General features: G+C 37.8%; 1 protein-coding gene across 2 annotated transcripts in view; it reads left to right on the top strand.

The window, feature by feature from the left end:
- The window catches only part of NCAM2 (neural cell adhesion molecule 2), a 421570-nt gene that overhangs the window by 250570 nt on the left and 145932 nt on the right, over nucleotides 1-25068 (top strand). For both annotated transcript variants that reach the window (XM_059686798.1, XM_059686799.1), the window contains exons 4-5: nucleotides 1082-1225; nucleotides 8874-9011. In XM_059686798.1, coding sequence (XP_059542781.1) covers nucleotides 1082-1225; nucleotides 8874-9011 — 282 coding nt within the window. The remainder of the gene's footprint in view (nucleotides 1-1081; nucleotides 1226-8873; nucleotides 9012-25068) is intronic.

Raw genomic sequence — 25068 nt, 5'->3', positions numbered from 1 at the left:
TAGCTAATAAGGCATCTCTTCTTAGAACTTTGTTTTTTATTATTCCAGGAAAAGGATTTTTTTTAAAAAAGCCAAAGTATATCCCCAGCATGGCTTCCTCTTTGATGAGCAGGGGGATTGTTGGCACATTGTCACCCTTGTTTTCTTGATTTGGCCTCTCTCCCCACCCCCATTAGTTTCTGAGCTCATATTTGGAAAGATTTTTTCTTTTTTTTAAATCTTTATTGTTGAAAGTATTACACAAGTCCTCCTTTTCCCCCCATTAACCTCTTTCAGCCCACTCCCACCCCCCCAAGGTCCTTACTACTCCATTTTCTGTGTCCACAGGTTATGCATATATGCATACAAATAAGAAATAGTTTTCTTACTTTATATGTTGCAAAGGAAGATCCCCAATATTTTATTTGTGAAAATAAAGAAATCTATTATGTTTTCCTTAGCAAGAACACTCAATTACTTTTGTGAACATTTCTCATCAAGCATACATAGCCTGTTCATTCACTACTTGGCCACATTTATTGGATGTGTTCGACATGGCAGACAATATTCTGAATTCTAGAGACTCAATAATGATTAAAACAGGAGATGTCACCAACCACTAGGTGCTGATATTTTAGTAAGTAAACTTTGAAAAAATGCATAGATGCTACTATCCATGCTATAGGACAGTGAGAGTGGGAAGGAAGATGGCTTTTATAAAAAAATCTTTGGAGGTCAGGCAGGCAGAAATGGGAAGGAATTTAAGACGTGCAAATGCGGAGACTGTTGAAGGAATTGAAAAGACGACAATTTACCTGGAGCACGGAGCACAGGAAGAGAGAGAAATTGGGATCAGAGTTGTGGAACAGAATTCAGTTCATACAAGACCTGGGGTAGGATTGTAAGGACTTCAGAATTTCTTCTCAGAGATGTGGGAAGAAGTTACCAGGCAGAGGAGTCATATGATCTGATTTAAGGTTTTCCAGGATCCTGTTTTGATTAATTATTTCATTATCACATCAATCAACACAGATTCTGGAACAGGTTATTGAGAGAAATAAGCGATAATACTTTTATGGTTTGTTTTACTTTCTTTATACAGAAAAGCTCATTTTCAGAGAAGTGGTATCACCTCAAGAATTCAAACAGGGAGAAGATGCAGAAGTGGTTTGCCGAGTTAGCAGCTCGCCTGCACCTGCCGTCAGCTGGTTGTACCATAATGAGGAAGTCACCGCTATTTCCGACAGTTAGTATTTTGGTAACTCCCTACGTTATACGTTCTAATAATATTGCCACTGTTTCAAAAACTGAATCTACCTGACCAAATATAGAAGTTGGAATTTTGTTTTTAGTATATTTTTATTAATTTCAGAGAGGAAGGGAGAGGGAGAGAGAGATAGAAACATCAGTGATGAGAGAGAATCATTGATTGGCTGCCTCCTACAGGCCCCCTACTGGGGATTGAGCCCACAACCCAGACATGTGCCCTTGACCGGCATGGAACCTGGGACCCTTAAGTCTGTAGGCCAACTCTCTATCCACTGAGTAAAACCGGCTAGGGCATAGAAGTTGGAATTTGTGACCCTAAGTGTCAATTGACTATTTTGAGAACCTTAAAGTTGTATATCAAGGGTGGGCAAACTATGGACCTCAGGAAAAATTCAGCCCTTTTCTGTTTTTGTAAGGTGTTATGAGAGTACAAATAAGCTTAATAGTTACATATCATATAGTAGAGGCCTGGTGCACAAAATCTGTGCACTTGGGTAGGGGGTCCCTCAGCCCAGCCTGTGCCCTCACAGTCTGGGAGCCCTCAGGGGATGTCCAACTGCCACAGAGATGGGAGAGGCTGCTGTGGAGGTGGGAGAGACTCTCACCAGCCATGAGCCTGGCTTCTGGCTGAGCAGCGCTCCTCTTATGAAAGCACACTGACCACCAGAGGGCAGCTCCTGCATTGAGTGTCTGCCCCCTGGTGGTCAGTGCACATCATTGTGACCAGTCGTTTTGCCATTTGTTCAATTTGCATATTAGGCTTTTATTATATAGGACTAGAGGCCTGGTGCACGGATTTGTGAACTGGTGGGGTCCCTTGGCTTGGCCTGTGGGGATCGGGCCGAAACCAGCTCTCTAACATCTCCTAAGGGATCCCAGATTGGAGAGGGTGGTTTTCGGGTGATGCACCCTGGAATCAGGCTCCCTCCTCTCTGGTTCCGTGTGCATCACCTGAGAACCACCGCTGTCAAGTAACTGCAGCTTGGCAGTTCCTGCATTGAGCATCTGTCACCCTGGTAGTCAGTACGCATCATAGCTACCCGTCAGATGGTTGCGTAGGCTTTTATATATATAGATGGCTGTCTTGAGCAGCTGTGACGCAGGTGGTTTGACCTACAAAGCCTGCTATAGTTATCTTCAAGAGATTTACAGAAGAGGTTGCTGGCCCCTGCTCTATTCAAGAAAAAAAATTACATGCCAGCAGTACAAGGATACTAAGTAAATTAAGGAATTAATTCCAATGCATTCAAATTCTACATATTATCATTCAAACATAATTCCATGGGCTCATTATACTTAAATTGAAAGTAACATCTATATTAATCCTGTTTATTATCCTGGCACTGTTCTTTCAAAGCCACCTATGTGTTTTAAATATTATGGTAAGATGCATATGGATAATAGGAAGAAAAGTACATGCATTCAAATTGTCTTTAAGATTTTGATTCAGACTGAGCTAAAAATCTAGATTAATACGACATCTGATATTGAAAGCATAATTTGCTTACATTATGCTGCTTTACCACTGTGCGTTGGGAGCATTTTCAATTTAGAATAGTTTTCAATGCACCTGCATTTCAGAGAGATACAAAATAATAGAATCTTTTAAAATACTTTCCCTCTTGGATGATTTTGTTTTGTGATTCTGAGATGTGAACTTTTACAACATAAAGGAAAGAAAGCTGAATATCTGTTTTTGAAAATAAACAGAGAATGTATCATAATTATTTATTAATCTTTTTTTTTAATTTTGAAAATAAATTGGACTTGGATATTTTAAAAAAGCTGACTAAAACTCTTGTATTATAATGTTAGTGAAAATAATGCTTTATTTCCTCTTATTTTATTTTAGGATAACTGCTTCAGATTTTATTAACAAGCTACATGCATAAATTAGCCAATATATTTTCAGCTTTTTGCCTCTCAATAATAAAGAAAAGGTAGTTCTTTTATGGCAATTAAATGACAATGTCTAAACATTTTCAGATTGCCTAATTGGGGGCTTCAAGTGTGCATCTGGTTTATTGTAAACCTTCATTGTAAAAAGGTATTTGATATAAATTGCACTTTTTAAAAGATGCATAGTACAAAAGCCTTGAAGCAATGACTGATAGTCAACTGTAATGTGATGGAGGAGTGATACCTCTAGGTTAAAGCTTACACCTTTTTCCTGGATCCCAGGATGGAATAATGAGAAGCTTGGATCACTTTATGGCAAAACTCTTTATTTATTTATTTTTTTTGCCCTAAAGCATAGAACAACTTTTCTAACTGGTCTGTACCTCATTCAGATTCTTCATCTGTAAACCCTGGGCTATTATATCTACTTTAAATAAGACACTAGGCATATAATAAATATTTGTTAAATGAACGAACAAAATATTTGTCACTATATTCATTTTTCAATAAATGACATTTTTTTCTCATTCCTTCTCATTGATGTTTTAAATCTTGGGAATCAATTTTACCAAAATTATATGCATTCATATTATATAAAAAATCAGAATATCCAATGTGGATGAAGTTATTAAACTAGATTTAAAAATGAAATATAACCCTGAATTGCATGGTAGGAAAATTTTTTTTAAAGAAAAAGGACAGTGTTGCTTTCACTGGAGGACATAAAGGGTGTAGATGAATTGTGAGGAAGGAAATACTTTTCTAGCCTCTTAATATCAGAGGAACATTTATTATCCAGCAATGTGTATGTTTATAATGAATTTTCAAGAAGTAATATTCTCGCCCTAACCGGTTTGGCTCAGTGGATGGAGTGTCGGCCTGCGGACTGAAGAGTCCCAGGTTTGATTCCGGTCAAGGGCATGTACCTTGGTTGTGGCACCTTGGGGTGTGCAGAGGCAGCTGATCAATGTTTCTAACTCTCTATCCCTCTTCTTTCCTCTCTGTAAAAAATCAATAAAATATATTTTAAAAAAAGAAATAATATTCTCCATCTGGTTATACCTCACGTGGTCTCTTTATTAAAGCGACTAAAATAAGATTAGGCTCACAACTATGAAAGGAACAGGTATGGGGATTTAGAATAATGTAGTGTGCCCAGGTAACTTCCTGGAGCCTTCGTGTGGTACAGGAGTAAATTCTAGAGTCTCCAGATGAAACCATGAAGACTTGGAAATGTCCATCTCCTTAACTGTGCTATTGGTATGAGGTGTGTGGCAAATGCTCAGAGTTAAAATTCCAATGGAATATTTAAAGTGGAGTTTTCCATGTTGTTTGTTGAAAGGAGATTCATATGCTAAAGAATCCAAGCATGTAGGGAAGGAATAAAGGTGACATTTTTGTTATAAAAGTTTAATATCCTGACAATCATTGTCACTCTAATAGAGTAAAAGAATTAGATTATCTGGTTTAAGGTTTTCAATGATCTAGATTTAACTAAATATTTTATTATAGCATAATTAATGCAGATTCTGCAATATATTATTGAGGGAAATAAGCAACAACTCCTTTATCTTTGTTTTACAGAAAAACTGGGCTATTGCTGATGCCCATTCAACCTCAGTCAGTTTGAATATTATCTCTGAAACTTTCTAAATGTTTTGATTATTGCCTAACAAAGTGCCCTTTCTGCATCATAAACTACAGATAAAATCATACTGTTCAATAAAACGTTTATGTATTTTACTTCCAGTATAAGATTCATTCAACAGTTATTGAACACCTAGTCTTCAAAAATCAGTATGCTACATCATGGTTATTGATGGTTAACAAGGTAAATAAGTTCACTGGCTTCAAAATACTAATAATTGGTAGAAAAAAATAAGATAATTCAGTGAAAACAAGGTATGCTGCTCTCTATGATAAGTAAAGTGCAATGACAGAGGATGATAAAAACAAAACAAAACAAAACAAAACACCTAAACTAGTTAAAGCAGAGAAGGGTTTCCAAGATGCCTGCAGAGAGAGATGTGACCTTTAAGTATGAACAGGTAAAAAGTGGTGGAGAGAACAGCACAGGCAGTGGTCCAGCGGTGAAAGACAGCATGAACGGAACTTTTCAGAAACTAGAATATGTTCATTACATATTCTAGAATTTATAAATAAGTACAACTAGAATACATATACTAATAAAGTTAAGGTATTATTTGTTAATGAAGGGCTAATAAGAAAGGAATCTGGAAAGGTTATGCCAAATCAACACAGCCTTGACATATTGGCTAAGGAATTTGGAATTTTTCCAAAGGGGACATCACTGAAGGATTTAAATCAAGGCAGTGACATGAGCTGACATATATTTGCGAAGGTTATTAGTGATTCAGTGAGGAAAATGAATTGGCTTGGAGTCAAGGAAAAACTAGGTTCTGAGAACAATTCAAATCCGAATGAAATAACTGCTGATGGGAGGAGATTGAGACTAAGAATGATAAAGGGAGGTAATAGGATGTGGGATTTGATTGATATGCAGACTGAGGGAAATGGAGAAGTCAAGGTGGATATAAGACATTTCACTCAGGCAAATAGTTCCATGACTTATATTTACCTTGGGCAATTAGTTCAATGTAAAGGCATTTGAAGACAGAGCTGGGGAGTACCATATGAAAAATTTCAGGTGGCGGTAGTGAGGTAAATTTTAAAAATGGTGAGATTGAAATATTTACAAATCTACTCAGTAGGTACATCTGATAGGATGTTAAATAGTTCTGGAATTAACATATGGTCTCGTCCAGTGGTCGGCAAACCGTAGATCACAAGCCACATGCGGCTCTTTGTCCCCTTGAGTGTGGCTCTTCCACAAAATACCATGTGCGCGCAAGTACAGTGTGATTAAAACTTCATGGCCCATGCGCAGAAGTCGGTTTTTGGAAAGGAGATAGACAAAACAAGTATACAAGATAAGTGTGGATGGGAGAGTTGGAAGGGATTGACCTCAGTGAACGTACCTCAATCAGATTGATGATGTTTTTAGCAAAGGCCAGTTTAGGAGTACCCTAATTAAGTTAATAACAATGTACCTACCTATATATTTTAAGTTTAAAAAATTTGGCTCTCCAAAGAAATTTCAATCATTGTACTGTTGATATTTGGCTCTGTTGACTAATGAGTTTGCCGACCACTGGTCTAGTCTGAAGAAAAGGTGAGTCTCAAAATACAGATGGTAATTGAGGTCAGATGAGTAGATGAGACAAGCCATCAATGGCTGTGGGATGAAAAGTAAAGAGGACTTAGTAAAGAATCTACTTAAAGAATCACAAAACAGATACCTTATTGGGTATTATCTCATTTCATTTAATACTTATAGCAATAATGTAAATTTCGGTTTCTGCATTATTGAGAAAAATCAATTTCTAACAGTTATTACTTCTAATATCCATAGTTAATGTGTGATTGACTGAAACAATGCTTTCCTCAAATGTTTCTGCAAACACATAGTAATGATCTACTTTGTTTTAATAGCTTGGTGACATCATTGAATAGAAACTTTATACACATAGTAACAATTTGACATCCAGTTTTCATGTAGTTTGCTTTCTGGATGGAAAAATTGTATGTAATTAAACATATACAGTAGTATGTATTCATTCAGATTTAGAAGATAATAACTAGTTTCCTAATATTCTAAGTTTTGTCTCAGACAGTAGAAATGATCTATGAAGTGGCCATTTGAAATAAAATTTTTCAGTTGGAAGGAACATTGATTTATTTCCATTGAAATATGTATTACGTAGATTCTAACTCTTCTTTCTCTTTTTAAACAAGCATTGCTTTTCTCATGAAAATGATGCTGTCCCTTACTATTTTTCTTAATAAAATCAAATCATTCAGTAACATTATAGTTTAAAGATTATATTTTAATAAGTTAGAATATATAGTAATAATATCACACTGATCTAGGAATGATTAGTGCATTCTCTCTAAATTTGAACTTTTTTTACTTATAATTGCTTTTCATTTTAATATCCAGCCACATGCTTGAATCAAGGATCTGTTACTTGACTTTCAAGCATTATGAATTTTTAGGAGTTCTGAGTTACTGTGTTATTCTTTAAAATTTCTTGCAGATTGACTTTCTTTCTCTCTAATATTTCTTTTGATGAGAATATTCACCAGGGGAAAACATCTACATAAGTGCTTTTTTCTCTCTTCTTGGAGTCAACATAAGAAATAAATATTATTTCTTCTCCTGGCCTGAAAGTCTTGTGTCTGTAGCTTTATAATCAATATTGTTTTTCTCTGAGGGAGCCTCTGAACCAACACATTTCCATTTTACATTAATTACCTCTTGCTTACCTGTTTCAATGATCTCCTATAGCCTGATCACTGCCCTATTTGTAATTATATATCCCAAACTTCTCCTCTTGCACTAGGATTTGCTATGGCAAATGAACCCCAAATCTGAGTTGAATCCTAAATCACCTAATACTATAGCTGTTTATTTTTCACTCATGCAAATCCAGGTGGCATCAGGGGTACTTTCAGTAACTGATGCATCTATTCAGGCATCCCATCCAGGGCTGATTCCTGATTAGATGCATTACTTTACCCTTTTCTCATGTGGCTTCCATGTTTACCTTAATTTCCTAATCAAGCCATCAGGTAGGGGAAGATCAGACACCATTGGAATAGCTCCAAAAAAGTAACCTTTAAGAGTTTAACAGGCAATATCCTAGAGGCGTACACCTTAAAATAATAGCATATCTACTTTTCCAAAAGGCCCCATGATGTTTTAATGTATCTCTCTTATTCACCAAGGTATCTCAATTATATTACCAGCAAATGAATGATGTTAATTATATCTATATATGCATTAACTAATGGAATTGAGGTTATTGTTACTACAGGTTTCAAAGTAGGACTAGATGTCATAACACTCTTAAATTGATAAGAAGGGACAAGATCTTAGCACTGCAACAAAACTGTGATGATTAAAAACTGAAGCCAGATATGGAAAGTACTATCAGGCTGAGATGCTGCTAATGATAGCCAGATTATTTTAAGCAATCACTAATGCATGCTCTGTAATAGCTTATTTTTACATGAATGCATGTGCACACAATACACATATAAAGGAACCTTAAAATAATATTAATGAAGTCTAATCTATTCATTCCTAAAACGGATTATCTTGCATTTAGAAAAAAAGAAAAGCCTTCAAGTAAATTCAAGATATGACCATTTTACATGTCCTCTATGTGACTTGAATATTATTATATCATTTAGCAGCCTCCTCAGGGTCTGCAGAATTATTCCTTTAATTATTGTGTGAGGAAGGATATTCAATCAATTTTCTAACCGTTTTCCATACCCAAGTTGCTTCATACAGTATTTGCAGTCGAAACGTTTTCATGTTTGCAATATCTAATCTGCCCACATTGTTCTTTTGTGGATCATTTCTGCATTCAGAGTACCAAGGGGAAAATAATAGCCTAACCATTTTATGTAGAAATAAAATCTTGAATGTATTTTAGAGGAAAGGTGTAACAAGTCAGTGTGGAGTGGAAAAATTGAAGTCACAAAATTACATTTTACTTTCAAATTTGGATTTGTTTGTTGATGAAATGTTCGAGAGTGTCAGACAAGTGCCATATTTTTAACTCTTGACAATTTGGAGCAAACTGGACTCTGCCTTCAATTACTGATATAATTTCCTCCCTTTGCTTACTTTCCAGATCGGTTTGCCATGTTAGCCAACAATAATCTGCAGATTCTCAACATCAATAAAAGTGATGAAGGTATATATAGATGTGAAGGAAGAGTGGAGGCTAGGGGTGAAATTGACTTCCGTGATATCATCGTTATTGTAAATGGTAAGCAGAGAATAATTTGTACATATTTTATTGCTTTGTTTTAGCAAAATGTTTATTAAAAAGGCTACCTTGTAAACTCAATGCTCAAGAATTCTCTAATCAACTTCTATGCGTAGAGGAAATATTCTCACCTCAATGATAGCATCTGGTATATGTATTATATACTCAAGGACATGATCCACGATTTATTTAACATCATCACCCCTTTCCTAAAATATCTCTGAGAAGATAGTTGCCTTTGCTGACACTGTAGTTGTTGAAAGAGTTCCAAATGAGACATCCTTAAGTATTATACTTTATTTTATTTTGATATTACATGAAATACTTGTTGCTGTTCCTTATAGTAATCCATTTGATAGTCTTTGCAGGCTTTCTCAAATTGAATAACTGAATCTATAAGCTTACCCTTCCAAGTATTAATGGACTTTAAAAACTAAATTTCTGGCATTATGATGGCATCCCCTTCATCCAAAATTGGCATCCCCTGCCTGCATTACTGTGACATTCTCTGAGAACAACAGATATATTTATGTTATAATACATGTAATCTAATCTCTTATCAAGGCATGGCCATTGTATTTCTTTCACATCTCAAATATACTCTTGTCTCTGTAACCATGCCTTTCAACAGCTCTGCCTTTTCCATTTTTTCCCCTTGAATTGATACAAATTGTTTTCTCTACTCTCGGTCTCACAGTTCCAACTTCTTCTCCATCAAGCCTTTCAACCCTTAAAATTTGCATGAGGTTCTCATTATCTTCAAGACAAAAACCAAAGCCACTTTTCTTGGCAAAGGAAGTTTTCTATGGTCCAGTCTCTTCGCCCTAAGCTTTGAGCCATGAGCAGCCTATGGGTCAGCCATATGGCAATACTTGTAGTAACTACATAAATGCGCTTTTATGTTTTTCTTTTTCTTTAAAATACCAAGTAAATAAGAATTATAATCACAGGATTCTATAAGAATAATATAAACTATTCTTTTTATAACAGACAAGATAGGAATTAAAGAGTTAGCCACTTCCTAAGGATTAGGGAAGAGATAGGGGAAAATAAAGGTACCTACTTCCATATCTTCTCCCCGAGTTCTCTCTCTGGTTTCTTAAAGAGACTGAGAACCCGAGACTTTTCATATAGATCTAAAGGAGTTCCTTGGTCCGTCCTTTCCTGGAACCAAGGTACTTTAACCACAATATTATGCTCAAAGGGAAAGAAAATATTGACTCGCTGCCATTTTTTTATCCTTCTCTATAATTAAATGGACTTTGTGAATAGCAATAGAATGGAATGGTACATGTGGTGTTGGAAATGGAATTCAGGCAAGGCTGGTAGAAACTGCACATGCTCCTGGGGGAGCCAAAGCACTGGCCTTTCGAGGAGATCTAGCTTTACAGGCCGTTTTTAGGCATGCAGCCTGGAAAGACTATTTATTAAGAGTACCTCAGACTGTAATGGTTTTGACCTTCAATATAACAGGAATAGTTCAGTGCATGAAGATAGCTTTAATTATAGAGTTGTGTATATGTATCTATATCTATAAGTACCTCTAATCTCTTTCTCTTTTTATTATACACTAGAGGCCCAATGCACGAAATTCGTGTAAGAGTAGGCCTTCCTTCCCCCAGGTTCTGGCACCGGCCTCCCTCTGGCACCCGGGACCCGGGCTTCCCTCACAGAGGAAGACCCTACCCACTTGCCACAGCCCACTGGTCAGTGACCTGGGCCTCCCTCTTTGGGGCGATCATGGAGCCCCCAATTGATTGCCCTGCCAGCATGTGGCCTGGGCCTCTCTCTGCGGGGCGATCCTGGGGCGATGGCCAGGCTCCTGACCAATAGCATCGCACCTGCCATGGCTGGCCTGGCACCACTGGGTGTCATAGCATGGTCCCGGATGGTTGTCCAGATAGCCATTCCACTGTTTGGCCATTTGCTCGATTTGCATATTACACTTTTATTATATAGAATAATAAATAGAACTGACTTACAGTAGCTTTACTAACAGTAGCTATTCAGTTTGTTTATTATTGCCTTAATTATTGTTTTTATTCATTAATTCTTGTCTACTGTGCTTTGTTTTCAAAAGAATTGAAGGTGGCATATATAAGTGTATTTTGTCATGGGCAAATCCTTGTGCTCAATATTCTCTTATAAAAATGGGGATTATAATTTTAGTTTATATATATAAAGTTTTTAAGTGCCAAGTTTAAGATATGTAAATATTTGCTACTAATATGGTACACATTTATGTAAAAATTAAATTATGAACATCTTTTTTACACTAAAACATTAACTTGAGTCTGATATTAAGAAGGAAATACATTTGGCAGACATAGCATGTTAACCACTTGTATCCATTCTGTTATTATAATTTCTGTTTTAGTACATTTGTAACATGTTCTAACCTGTTTCCATAGATTACCTGTGTTAGTGTATTTACGATTACATTTATTTTGAAGGAAGGGTTAGTAGGGTATGAGTCCATCCAATTGACAAAGTTTGGATCATCAAGCCTTTCCTGGTCTCCATTCAATCTGGAGTTAGTTCTATAGGTTTATTTTTTTATTATTCCAAGGTTCACATGAGATAAACACTGGAATGTTCTCTTTAAAGTTACTCAGATCAAACATGTAGGTTATGTTCTTTTTGTCTTCGACACCCTGACCCTCCCCAAAGCAAAACATTCTCCTTCCGCATCCCACTTTCCTCCAACAGAATCGCTTTATCTCCGGTTCTAATTAGTCTCATTTTCCCTTTATAACCACAGGCTCTCATGCCTTAGAATTCTTGGAACCTCTTTTTTTTCAAAATAACACTCTTAATAAAATCCACCATCTATTTATTCCTCTTCTGGATGAAGCAGTTGGACCCTGCCAAGGGACGGCATTGACTCATGCCCCCAGACGTGTGCTTTCCCTCACATGCTGCCTTTACTTCAGCAGAAAATGATTCCGCTCCAGTTTTATTGACTCTCCTGCTAACTGGCTCCTTTTAAATCTTGAGCTCTCCTTAATCAGATTCCTGTATTTTTCTTTCTTATACAAACTCTTGAATATGTTGCACTGAAAAGTTTGAGGCTGCAAAAATAACAATATTGCAAAAGCAAGACCTTTATCCACATTACCTTATTTTTCTTGTTACATAATTTGACTCATTCTATGTCCTTCTTCCCAACTTACATTGCAAGTCTTCTCTCTTATTGCATCTGATATGTTTTTTTTTTGTTTTTGTTGTTGCTAAAAATGGGACTATATTATTCTGTATTACACGATTAATATGAAAATCTCAGGATTGACAATATAAACAACAGTATGGCATGTTATATTGTATGTCTAATTACACATCATTGTTACAATTTAAAACAGTTTCATTTAGGTTTACAGCGTACATACATGCCTGTCTAATTAATAATAGATGCTGATATTTACTGAACCCTCATTTTGTAACAGAAGGTTTGACTTTGGGTGGTTGGCACATAATGCAGTATACATATGATGCATCATAATATTGTACACTTGAAACCTATATAATAGTATTAACACGTCACCCCAATACAATTAATTAAAATAATAATTAAAAAGTAAAACAATAAAAAAGTGAGCCACTACAATTGCAACTGATTTTTATCCTAAGTGATTTGGACTACATGCTGGAACTTTTTGGTGACTTCCCTTCTCCCTCAGGTAGACTGAAGTCTGACCAAATGTTCCATCCGGTTCACTGTTTCTTCATATTTACTATTCCTTTGCCAAATCCTGGCCCTGGAAGACACTCTGCTCTTTCTCCTACTGTTTGCTCTTTGCATATGTTCCTTCACATTTTCTTTATTCTAATATGTACTCCATTTTTTTCAATAATTACCTGAAAGATATCCTTGCTAACCTCTGTAGGACCAGCAAAGTAAATGTTAAGTTTTTTAAATACCCTCTATGGCTTGCTGTGTTTCTCAATGCCTGTGTATAGTTTTTCACAAATATGTATCCTTCTACGTCACTGCTTATTGCCATATGAAGTATGCTGCTACCTGTGGGAGGAGCCTGCCTCTCACCCAATTGATGATGTGACTTGCTCTGGCCAATGGCATTGGCATGGAAGCGAGCACAATATACACTGTGGCTGCAATCAAGCTGTGAGAAGTATCTCTTTCTTTTGAACATGAGGAAATATATATATATATGTGTGTGTGTACATATATATATATATATATATATACATATATATATATATATATATATATTGCTGAGGATGGAATGTATGAGTAAAAAATGTGTGAGGATATGAATAAATTAACAGGTACCTCTCGTTGAAAATTTGAGAGAAATCTTGCCACATGACTTTAATGTTTTATTTCTAATTACCTAGCATGACTTTAATGTTTTATTTCTAATTACCTAGCATCCCTAATCTGGCAAATATTGATGTACTTTTAAAAGTTCTCAAATATTTTTCCACATTTTCATATGGTTATACATGCTCTTTTCTTGGGATTTTAAGGTGTGTTTTCAAAATGTCTAAACTTCTCTTTTTATTTTATTAACCTCTCAGTGGCTGCATTTTATGTTATAACATACTTTAGAATATATATATATATATATATATATATATATATATATATATATATATATATATATTAGTATACTAGAGGTCCAGTGCAAAAAAAATTGTGCACTCGGGGGGTCCCTTAGCTGGGCCTGTGCCCTCTCCCAGTCTAGAACCCTTCGGGGGATGTCCACCTGCTAGCTTAGGCCTGCTCCCCAGGGGATTGGGCCTAAGCTGGCAATCAGACATCCCACTGGCAGCCTGGGAGCCCTCAGGGGATGTCCACTTGCCAGCAGGGAGCAGGCCTAAGCTGCAGTCAGACATCCTTAGCGCTGCTGAGGAGGCGGGAGAGGCTCCCACCACCACCACTGTACTGGCAGCCGGCAGCCTGGTTTGTTGCTGAGCAGAGCTCCCCCTTTGGGAGTGCACTGACCACCAGGGGGCAGCTTCTGCATTGAGCATCTTCCCCCTGGTGGTCAGTGTGTGTCATAGTGACCAGTCATTCCTAGTCTTCTGCTGTTAGGGTCAATTATCATATTACCCTTTTATTATATAGGATAGAGGCCTGGTGCACGGGTGGGGGCTGGCTGGTTTGCCCTGAACGGTGTCCTGGATGAGGGTTGGGGTCCCGCTGGGGTGCCTCGCCAGCCTGGGTGAGGGGCTGAGGGTGGTTTTCAGGCTGGCCACACCTCCTTAATGGTGGGGGGTCCTGCTGGGGTCCCTGGCCAGTCTGGGTGAGGGGCAATGGCTGATGGCAGGCTGCCCAAGTCCCCCAGCAGGGACCCTCACCCCATGAGGGTGTGGCCAGCCTGGATAAGGGGCTGATGGCTATTGATAGGCTGGCCACGGCCCCCAGCCCCCCAAGCTCCCAGTGGAGGCTGGCTGGAAGCAGGTATCTGGGATTTATTTATCTTCTATAATTGAAACTTTGTTGCCTTGACCTGAGGCCACAGCTGGCCAGGGCAGGAGGGAAGCTTGGCTTCCTCTGTTGCCGGGGCAACCCAGCTTCCTGCATGCTCCAGCTCTGTGGCTGCCGGCCGCCATCTTGGTTGGATTAATTTGCATATAGTCGCTCTGATTGGCTGGTGGGCGTGGCTTGGGGGCGTAGTGGAGTTGTGGTCATTTTGCATGTTTCTCTTTTATTAGAATATATATATATATACATATATGATAGATTGCCATCTTTTTTATAAATTCCAGGGCATTTTTACTAGGTCATTATATTACGCACACACACACACAGGCACACTTACACACAAATCATGGGTACGTTCTTTAAAAGAGGATCAAGTCACTTCTCCTTTTTAACCTATACCCAGCCTCCCCCCATCAGATTCCTAGCCATTAGTTCAATAGAATCTCTTCAAAGCTATTCAGAAAATGTTTATATCAATTCAAGATCTGGAAATAACTTTTAAATGTAAAATATAGCCAATAGAAATATTTTTATAAAATATGTTTGTAAGGTATAAGGATTCATTATTTTCTGAATCTTTTGTAAATTTGTAAAGAATGATCCACTAACTGCCAATTCAAACTTGGGATAATGACCCAGCATCAATTGAGAGTAGATGAAAACAACTAGTCATATAATTTTAAAGCAATGTGTCTTTAATCTTCCTTTGAACATTAAAATCAACAGTGATGACAATGGCAAGAGATATTTGTGCAAATAGGTACCTGATTGGACAGTGCACTTTGCTACTGCAATGACATTCAGACAGTGATTTTGTATTCCCACCTATTTTTAGCTATTTATTAAAGTTAAGGAAACTAGGAGAAATAATTTTGTTTTTATAAAAAATATAAAGTCAGAATTTTTCTATGAAGCCTATGTACAAATTTAAAGTGAACTAGTCTCTTGTATATCAATAATATAATTGACAACTAGGCAGAGAGGTATTTTAAGTCAATTTAATGACTGCAAATTATGAGGGAATTTGTAACATAAAAATAATATACATTTTTTAAATTTTACTAAGTGTTTTTCTCCCTAATGATACCATTAAATTTCAAAGATTATCAGTCTGGGAATACAGAGGACTAAAATATGTTGTTGTTTTTCCCTTAACTCCTATTCAACCAATAATTGAGAAATTTTCAGATAATAGATAATTTGATAGATCACTTACGAAGATCTAGGCACATCTTTCTTGCCTTTCTCCTCTAGATTAATAATTGGTGTGAATAGTTAATATAGTCTCTGACCTTTATTTGATCTGTATTTCCCCTTTGCCTAGAATTTCCTCAATACATGTAAAGTGTCATAATGTCTTACTTGAAAGACTGTAGAAAAGCATGTATTCGCTTCGCAACATACTCCTTTTAATTTCTGAATAAAAAGAAGGCGGCATTTTGCCATGATTTGCAACAGGTCCTCCAACTGAACTCATCTATCGGGAAACTGTCCCCTAGATGGCAGTTTCCTGATAGCCATGTGGAGATTAGTCTTTGTTTTTTGTGTGTGTTTCCCCCTCTAACGATTGGGTGATATGTACAGAAGGCAATCCTATCATTTATCACAAAAATTCAAGAAGTCTAAAAAGGGCCTCCAGATACCTCAGTAATGTACTTTATTTTTTCCCTTCATTTCATAGAAGCAATCGGTAAAGTAAAAGGTACCTACAAGGTACCATCTGACATGCGTGGACATGAATGGCACTCAGCATAATTCGTGTGTAATTTAATTTGTAACAACATTCATAAGTTTTGCATTAAGGAATAATTTAGGAAGCAATGTCAGTATTTCATTCTCACTGCAAGTTACTTATGACCAGTTATCTCTTGCCTTCCACTTTTTAAAAATACATTTTTATTGATTTCAGAAAGGAAAGGAGAGGGAGAGAGAGATAGAAACGTCAATGATGAGAGAGAATCATTGATTGGCTGCAGGCTCCCTACTGGGGATCAAGCCTGAAACCGGGAATGTGCCCTGACTGGGAATTGAACCGTGACCTCCTGATTCATTGTTTGATGCTCAACCACTGAGCCATATGGTTAGGCATTGCCTTTCTTTTTTGTGTGCCTAATATTTAGTGGCTTTTGATAAAAGTGTAGGTATCCAGAACATGTGTCTTTTTAAAATCTATCTTTATTGTTTAAAGTATTACAGATGTCCCTCTTTTTCCCCCATTGACCCGTTCCATCCCAATTTTGCCTCCTCCCAGGACCATGACACTATTGTCTGTGTCCATGGGCTATGCATATATGCATATGAACTCTTTGGTTAATCTCTTCTCATGTCCCCCTCCCCCCTTCCCTCTAAGATTCATCAGTCTGTTCCATTTGTATTTTTCACAGGGAAACTAGTTAAGAAGCAGATAGAATTTAATTTTAGTTAGGTACAAATTAAGTAAGTTCCCAATTGTAAGTAAGGTTAGTTCCCTGCAATAGATTATATTTCCAAGTACAGTATGATTTTCCCCTTTATGCAGATACACTTAGTTTTACTGGGAGGAAAGAGTGTGCAACCTTCTTAAAATATTAATTGTAATAGGATGAAGGAATTTGCAATTCTGTCTAAAACATGGTTTTCTCTCTCTTTTTTGGCCAGATTGATTTCGGTTCACACTGAAAAATTTTGTTCAACTCTTATTTCTAGCAAGTTTTTAAAAAATGTCACCTGCCTTATTACATGATTTTCTCCATGAGATCTCACAGCACTGGGTACATCTCTGTACAATTTTCAAAAGTTAGGTATTTGAAAGGAGTCACCAGATCACACAGAATATGCACATGGAAAGACTTTATTCTAAAGGAAAGCATGTGGTGTGGTAAGAGGAAAAGGATGCAGGTGAGCAGCAGGCCTTCGAGAGACAATTGTGTGGGCAAGATTCCCCAGGGCCCTGTTCACACACAAGGCTAGTGCTGTGTCTTCAGTGTAAACCACCGAGATCTGAGTGAGAAATCTCAAGGAACCCTTGGGGGCTGAAGGGTTGGGGAAGGGGCCTGTCAGTAATCAAATTCAGCTTCACAAGTTGGTGAGTCCAGATGCAAATGATCAGTGCAGAAAATGACTTCGGGGATAGCTAGGGCAGTTTCCGGTCCATCGTAAATTCCAAAGTCTTTGTCTTTGCTGAAAGTCAATTAACAGGCATCCAAGTATCCCCCGAGATATCTTAGAACTTTTCCAGCTGAGCTGTCATCAGGCTCCATCTCTGTAATCTCTCTGTCAGTGTAACTTCCACACTAACTTGAAATTAGCCGTTTATGTATGAAATTATCTCATTAACTACACCATTGGTGCTTCAAGGACAGAAGTAATATTTTATCGCTTCAAGGAATATTTTGGAGTTTTGTATTCAGAAAGCAGTGAATAACTTTTGGAATGATTTCTCCAGTTTCTAATTATTTTGTACAAAAGTGTCATTACCGCAATCACAAAGACTATTTTATTTGATAATTATTATTAATTTTTTTTTCTTTTTAGGTTAAATAACCCAAATTATTTTACTATTCTCTTGAGGACATTTCTCCCCTTACATTACCAATCTACTAATCCAATTCTCGTTACTTTGCATGTATTTTAACATTAGTAAATTAAATTATTAGGTGCAGTACCTTTTGTTAGCTTTCATAGGTTTCTCTACCTAGATATTTATGTCACCTATGAATAAAGACAGTTTCCCTTTGTGTATTCAGATTTCCATCTGGCATCAGTTCCTAAATGCCCAAATGACTTCCTTTAGCATTTCTTACAGTGCACGTTTGCCAACAATGATTAACTTCACGCACTTCATGTCTGAGAAAGGATTTCACCTTAATATTTGAAGTGAAATTTTGCTCAGTATAGAATTCTGAGTTGACAGTTTTTCCCCCTCTTTCAGTGCCTTAAAAAATCCTGAGCCTTTATCTTAGGCCAAGTTACTTTAGATCAAAAGTTTGTTCTTATCCTGATTGTGTGCCTCTGCATGTAAATGCTGCCACCACCAGGTCCTGCCAGATTTTTGAAGATTTTCTCTTTATCACTTATTTTAAGCAATTTGAATACAATATGCCTCATTGTGATTTTCATCATTATTCTTGTATTTAGGTTTTGCTGATAAATGTATATTATACTTCTTATAACATTAGAAAATGTTTTATACATTAGCTCTTCAAATATTGTTTATGACTTATAGTTTTTTAGGACTCCAATTTTAGTTATTTGGCTACTTGAACTTATTCCACTGCTCTCTGTCCTGTTTATTCCCCTTTACCTATTTTTTCTTCATGTATTACTTTTTGGATAGTCTCTGTTGATATAAGTTTGAGTTAATAATCTTTACTTCTGCAATGTTTGATCTACTATTAATTCCATCTCGTGTACTTTTGATTTCATACCGTGTAGTTTTAATATGTAGAAATTTGATTTTTAAAAATATCTTCTAAGTCTCTAACATGATCAGTTTTTCTTTTAGATTCTTGAACATATGGAATTCAGTTTTTATAACTGCTTTACTGTACTTGTCCAATAATTATACCATCTTGGTCTTTTCTGGGTCAGTTTTGGTTGATTGTATATTTACGTCTTCATGTCCCATATTTCTTCCTTCTTTGCATGTTTAATAATTTTTATTTGGATGCCAGATGATTTTACCTCTGTAATGTGCTGAATATTTTTGTTTTTCTTTAAATATTTTGGGCCTTTATCCAGGAATTCAGATAAGGTCCTTGGTAACAGTTTAATCCGTTCAGTTTATTCCTTTAAGCTTTGTTAGGTGGGGAGAATACTCCAGAGCGTATTTTGCCCCACTTCTGAGGTAAAGTATTTCCGATTGCTCTGTTTCACATGCATTATGAGGTATTTTAAATTTTTTATTCTGGCCGTGGGAATAGGAACTGTTCTTTGCTCTACTTGAGCTTTGGAAATTATTCCTTCTAATTGGCCTCAGTAGTTTCCTCTCACGGTTGCACTCCTCACTACTCATCTGAAGAACCCAAGAGAACTCACTGCAAATCTCAGGCAGTCCTCCTTGTGCACCTCTCTGGTCTGGCACCCTGTCCTCTGACACACAGCCAGACACCTGACTTCCCAGACAACCTGCCCTGGCTCCTCAGACTTCTAGATCCCAACTGGGCTCCTCCTCTCTGTACCTTAGAAACTTGCTCTAGATAATAGCCTGGGACAGTAATAGGACTTAGAAACTCACTCTAGACAGTAGCCTGGGACAGTAATAGGACTTACCTCATTTCCACTCATATTTCAGAGATCACTGTTGAATCATTTTGTTGACTGATTGACAATATCTTGAAAACGGTTACTTTATGCAATGTGTAAACATTTTGAGTTGTTTCTACATCTTGGCTGGAAGCTGACATTCTTATATATTTCAATATAGCGAACAAACTTATAAACATTATTGTAAACATTTGAATACTGTGCCCTAGCAATATGTTTTTTTTTTCAATATGATATTGCATCCTTATACCTAAATTCTGACATCAAAATATTTTAGTCTCCCATACTGTACTGACTTCAAAATAATTTCAGCTTTACATAAACTGAAATTTTATATATATACTAGAGGCCTGGTGCACAAAAATTTGTGCACTGGCGAGGGGGGGGGGGACGGTCCCCTCAGCCCCACTTGTGTCCTCTCACAGTCTGGGACCCCTTGGGAGATAACGACCTGCTGGCTTAGGCCCACTCCCGGGTGGCAGAGGGCAGGCCCAATCTCTAGGTGCCTGCCCCGCAGCTCCCAGTCGGGCTCAGAGCAGGGCTGATTGGGGAGTTGGGCCGCCGCCCCCTGTCATGCACAGAGCAGGGCAGATCAGGAGGTTGTGATGCCACCCTCAGTCACGCTCAGCATAGGGCCGATTGGGGGGTTGGGGCGCCACCCCCTGTCATGCACAGAGCCACAGGGCGATCAGGGGGTTTGGGCGCTGCCCCTTGTCACGCTGCTCCAGGGGCCAGGAGGCCTCGCTGCTCCACTGATCCCAGTGCTGGGAGGCATATTACCCTTTTACTAAATAGGATAGAGGGCTGGTGCATGGGTGGGGGCCAGCTGGTTTGCCCTGAAGGGTGTCCTGGATCAGGGTGGGGGTCCCCACTGGGGTGCCTGGCCAGTCTGGGTGAGGGGCTGAGGGCCGTTTTCAGGCTGGCGGGTGACTGAATCTCCCAGCCTCTCCTTTTTTCCTTTTTTTTTATTCTTGGATTTATTTACCTTCTATAGCTGTCACTGGAGCTGAGAGCCGGCTTTAGCTGTGAGACCTTGGCTGCTGAAAGCAAGTTTCTGGGCTTTGTTTACTTTCTGTATTTGAAACTTTGTTGCGCCTCTAGCTCTGAGATCCCCACTGGCTGAAAGCAGGTTTCTGGGGTTTTGTTTAGCTTCTATATTTGTAACAATGTTTCTTAGAGAGCAGCTCAGAGCCCAGCAGCAGCAGGCGGGGAATGTTGGTTTCCTCCATCAGGCTACTGTTCGCGTCAGTAGCCTGGCTGCTGGCCGCTATCTTGGTTGGCAGTTAATTTGCATATTGCCCTGATTAGCCAATGGGAAGGGTAGCAAAGTTACGGCTAATTACCATGTTTCTCTTTTATTATATAGGATACATATATAAATTTTATATATATGCTTATATATGCATACATGTTAATTATTATGTAGCAAAGAGAAGTTTTTATTGCACCCAAGTAACAAAGAACACAGAGGACCACACAGTAGACATGGCAGTAGAAGACAACTCCAGGCTCATAGCTGGAAAGAGCAGGAGTTAGAAGGCTAAAGGCTTTTAAATGCTATCACTTGTGCCACACGATTATCCTGGAAAGGCAGACTGATAGGTCAGAAAGCAGGACAAACGGGGTTTTTGTGAAGGCTGCTTTCTAACACAGTTTGAGATATGCATACATAAGAGAGCTTTCTCCTCCCACCTTGCCATCAGCAGCTGGCAAAACCTTTAGAAAATTGTGGAGAGTGGCTACAATGTTTGGACAGGTTCAAGCCTCAGACTAATGAGAGGGCACAGTCCTCTCATTGCCATTTGCAAGTCCCAGCTTGGAGGCCAGAGCCCTCCCGGCACAGTTATAGCCAACATCTATAGCTGTGGGCTTGAACCTATGGTCTGAACACGTGGCCCAACGTGTCTGAGTGATGTGGGCTTGATAGAGTTCAGGTGCATGTAGTTGAGTAGGATCGAAACGCAGGCGAATGTTGTAAACATCTTGATTCTTGACCATGCCCTTACTTTGCCTCGTGGAATCTGCCTATAAAATAAAGACACGGCTTATAGTCCGTGGCGCTGTCTCTCCAACCGGGAGCAGTGTCCCAACAAGACCCAGCTTTCATTCTCTTGTCTGTCTTTTCTAATCCTTCACTGCCCCCCTCAGGGTCACTGAACCTGGCTGAGCTGGCGTGGCACATAAGGCACCCTGGGGCTGAGTATGCCATAGCCGTGCCGGCTCACCACAGAAAATGACACTTATTCTGTCCACACATTTTGTTTTGAAATTAATACATTTATTTTTGTTAACTTAATCATACTCCAGTTTTGATGCTGGATTGACAGCAGTGTATTACAAAACTAATCTGAAAGAACTAAGGCAACTAACTGAAACACAGCCAACATTCTACATATATCAGAAACAGGAAGAATATAGAAGCAGTGGGATCTGCAGTTCATGATAGATGAAAAGAAGCAACAAGAAGTCAAAGGATTTTCAGAATACATTGGGCAGATCAGAGCAATTGATGAACTGGAGTAGAAACAAGCGGTCCTCAGATAGGGGAATTGTTGAGATTTTCCTGCTTTAGAACAACCAGAAACCAATTTCTCCAAGACTGTGGACTGGTACAGTGAATCAGCTAATTGAATCTGGTATATAATTGTTACAAAACAATTAGAATTAAAAAAATATATATCTTACAGGATATAATTTTTTAAAGAATGTATAACTTTGTTTTCAAATTACATACAGTAAAATTCACTATACAGTTCTATGAGTTTTAATGTAGGTATAGATTTCTTTCACCACTAGCACAATCAGGGTACAGAATTGTTCCTTCACCTCCAGCCTTTTATGCTTTCCCTTTTAGTCACACTTTCCCATAACTTCCAAACTCAAGCAATGCGGCAAATTATAACATGAAGGTGGCCCAAAGTCTCCATGGAAGTGAGCGTTCTGGAACCACTTTCTTTCCCTGCACAGCCTCACGTTTCTTGAAGCTAAAGAATGAAAACAGACATTTCCTAGAAAGCATTGGCTAATCCATGTGCACATAATATAAGTCCTTGTAAATGTCTTAAAACGGGATGTCTAAGCCTGGCTGGTGCTGTTCAGTGGCTGAGCATCAACCTACGAACAAGGAGGTCACAGTTCAATTCCCAGTCAGGGCACATGCCCAGGTTTTAGGCTTGATTTCCAGTGTCGGGTGTTCGGGAGGCAGCGGATCAGTGATTTCTCTCTCATCATTGATGTTTTTACCTTTCCCTCTCTATTCCTCTGAAATAAAAAATATATATATTTACATGTATGTATATATATTATCTATATTATAAAAAGCCTGTGGCCCTAATGCCATAAGGACCAAAGACCAGCGTGGGTGGGCGGGGCTGCGTAATTTCACACACTGGGCTTCTAGTATGTATATAATCTATAATAAAAAAGGGTAATATGCTAATTAGACTGGACGCCTTCCAGACATTATTCCGTAGGTCCTTCCTAACGAAACTGGTGCTGGAGGGAAGCCAGCCAAGGTCCCGGGTGCCTGCGGGCGGCCCTAGGGAAGCCAGCTCGGGTCCTGGGTGCCTGCAGGCAGCCCAAGGGAAGCCAGCCTGGGTCCTGGGTGCCAGAAGGAAGATGGTGCCGGCAGCCAGGGGATGGAAGGCCTACTCTTACGTGAACTTTTGTGCATCAGGTCTCTACTAAATGATAGATAGATAGATAGATAGATAGATAGATAGATAGATAGATAGATAGATAGATAGATGATAGAAGTTTCAGATGTAGTAAAAAATGCACAAAAGTATTTTTAAAAAGTTAAAATAGAGGAAATGTGGGATTTATGAGAGAAAAATAAATTTGAATGAAATATAATGGTAATTCCATTTAAAGTTATTTAATCCAAATTAATAGCATACTTATAACTATGTAAATATACAAAAAAATACTCTATAGTCTAAAACAGTGGCTAAAAACTTCCAGGACTTTTTGACATTTGAACTAGTGAACATCTCTGCAAATTTAAATGCTATTACACTTCAGAATAGTTCTAGAATTATTCTTCAAAGTTCTATGTAAATATATAATATTGATATTGTTCTGCTAATCTATACTATAAGAATGTATAGCCCTAACCAGTTTGGCTCAGTGGATAGAGCGTCGGCCTGCAGACTCAAGGGTCCCGAGTTTGATTCCGGTCAAGAGCATGTACATGGTTGCGGGCACATCCCCAGTAGGGGGTGTGCAGGGAGCAGCTGATCGATGTTTCTCTCTCATCGATGTTTCTAACTCTCTTTCCTCTCCCTTCCTTTCTGTAAAAAATCAGTAAAATATATTTTTTAAAAAAAGAATGTATATATATATCACTAGCAAAGCCAATGTATCATAAAACATAAATGTCAATATTTGTCAGTTCTTACAGATCATCCAGCATATGCAGTACACTTTCTAGAAAATAAAATTATGATAAAAAATAAATAACTTTTTTAGGTTAGTAACAGGACAGCCACCGGGGCATGTGACTCTCCATTTGGAAGTGTTTCTATGTTCAAAAATACTTTCCTGTACAGAGAATTTCTATTGAAGTGTTTATTTTCATTATAGCTCTCTAAAGGGTTAAAAATCTTCATTGCTGTAATAAAAAACAGGCATAGTGTTCTTATAACTACATTTATAATAATCAAATGAAAAGCAATGCATTTATTAAAATGTTATTTTTTTCATAATTACAAGAGAAAGCAAATGGGATACAGAATGTTAAATTTCAATGTATTTAAAATGCAGAGTTAATATGTGAAAAAAGCCAATCCTATTATAACACTAGTAATTATTGTGTTACTTTAGAGACAGCATGTCAGATTATGCCCCCTTGTACCTGAATTTTTAAGGGGAGAAACTTGATTTATTGTGATTAATTACTAAGATACATATCAGCTTCTCTTCCCACTATCAATGGCGATAATGCAGCATTAATGCTGACCTGAATGCCATGTTGGGATATTTTATTAAAATCGCACTGGTAAATGCCAGTCTGGTCATACTGTTTGTTATATGTTAAAAACAAATCTATTAATATAACTAATTTGGGTAATATCACCTTGTCATATTAAATAGAAAATCATAAAAGTGTGCATTAAATCAAAATTTATGCTGTCCTTTGAAATTTAGCTTCTCTTATGGATGTTATTGATTTGTTTATTGCAATCAGTGCATTTCAGTAACAGTTTCAACAAGTATGAAATGTGCAGCACACACAGTTTTTGTAATGTAATTAGTTAGAAATTGGGGAAGCTTAATTTTAAATTGAATTGTTCATGAAAATCTATTTCATACTCTCTATGGCTTGAGCAGTTTCTCTTTATAAAATGGTCTATAGTTGTTTAA

Source organism: Myotis daubentonii, chromosome 3 (assembly GCF_963259705.1).
Source record: "Myotis daubentonii chromosome 3, mMyoDau2.1, whole genome shotgun sequence".
Classification (NCBI taxonomy): Eukaryota; Metazoa; Chordata; class Mammalia; order Chiroptera; family Vespertilionidae; genus Myotis; species Myotis daubentonii.
The sequence above is the reverse complement of the archived record's forward strand: the minus strand, read 5'-3'. Positions and strand labels throughout refer to the sequence as shown.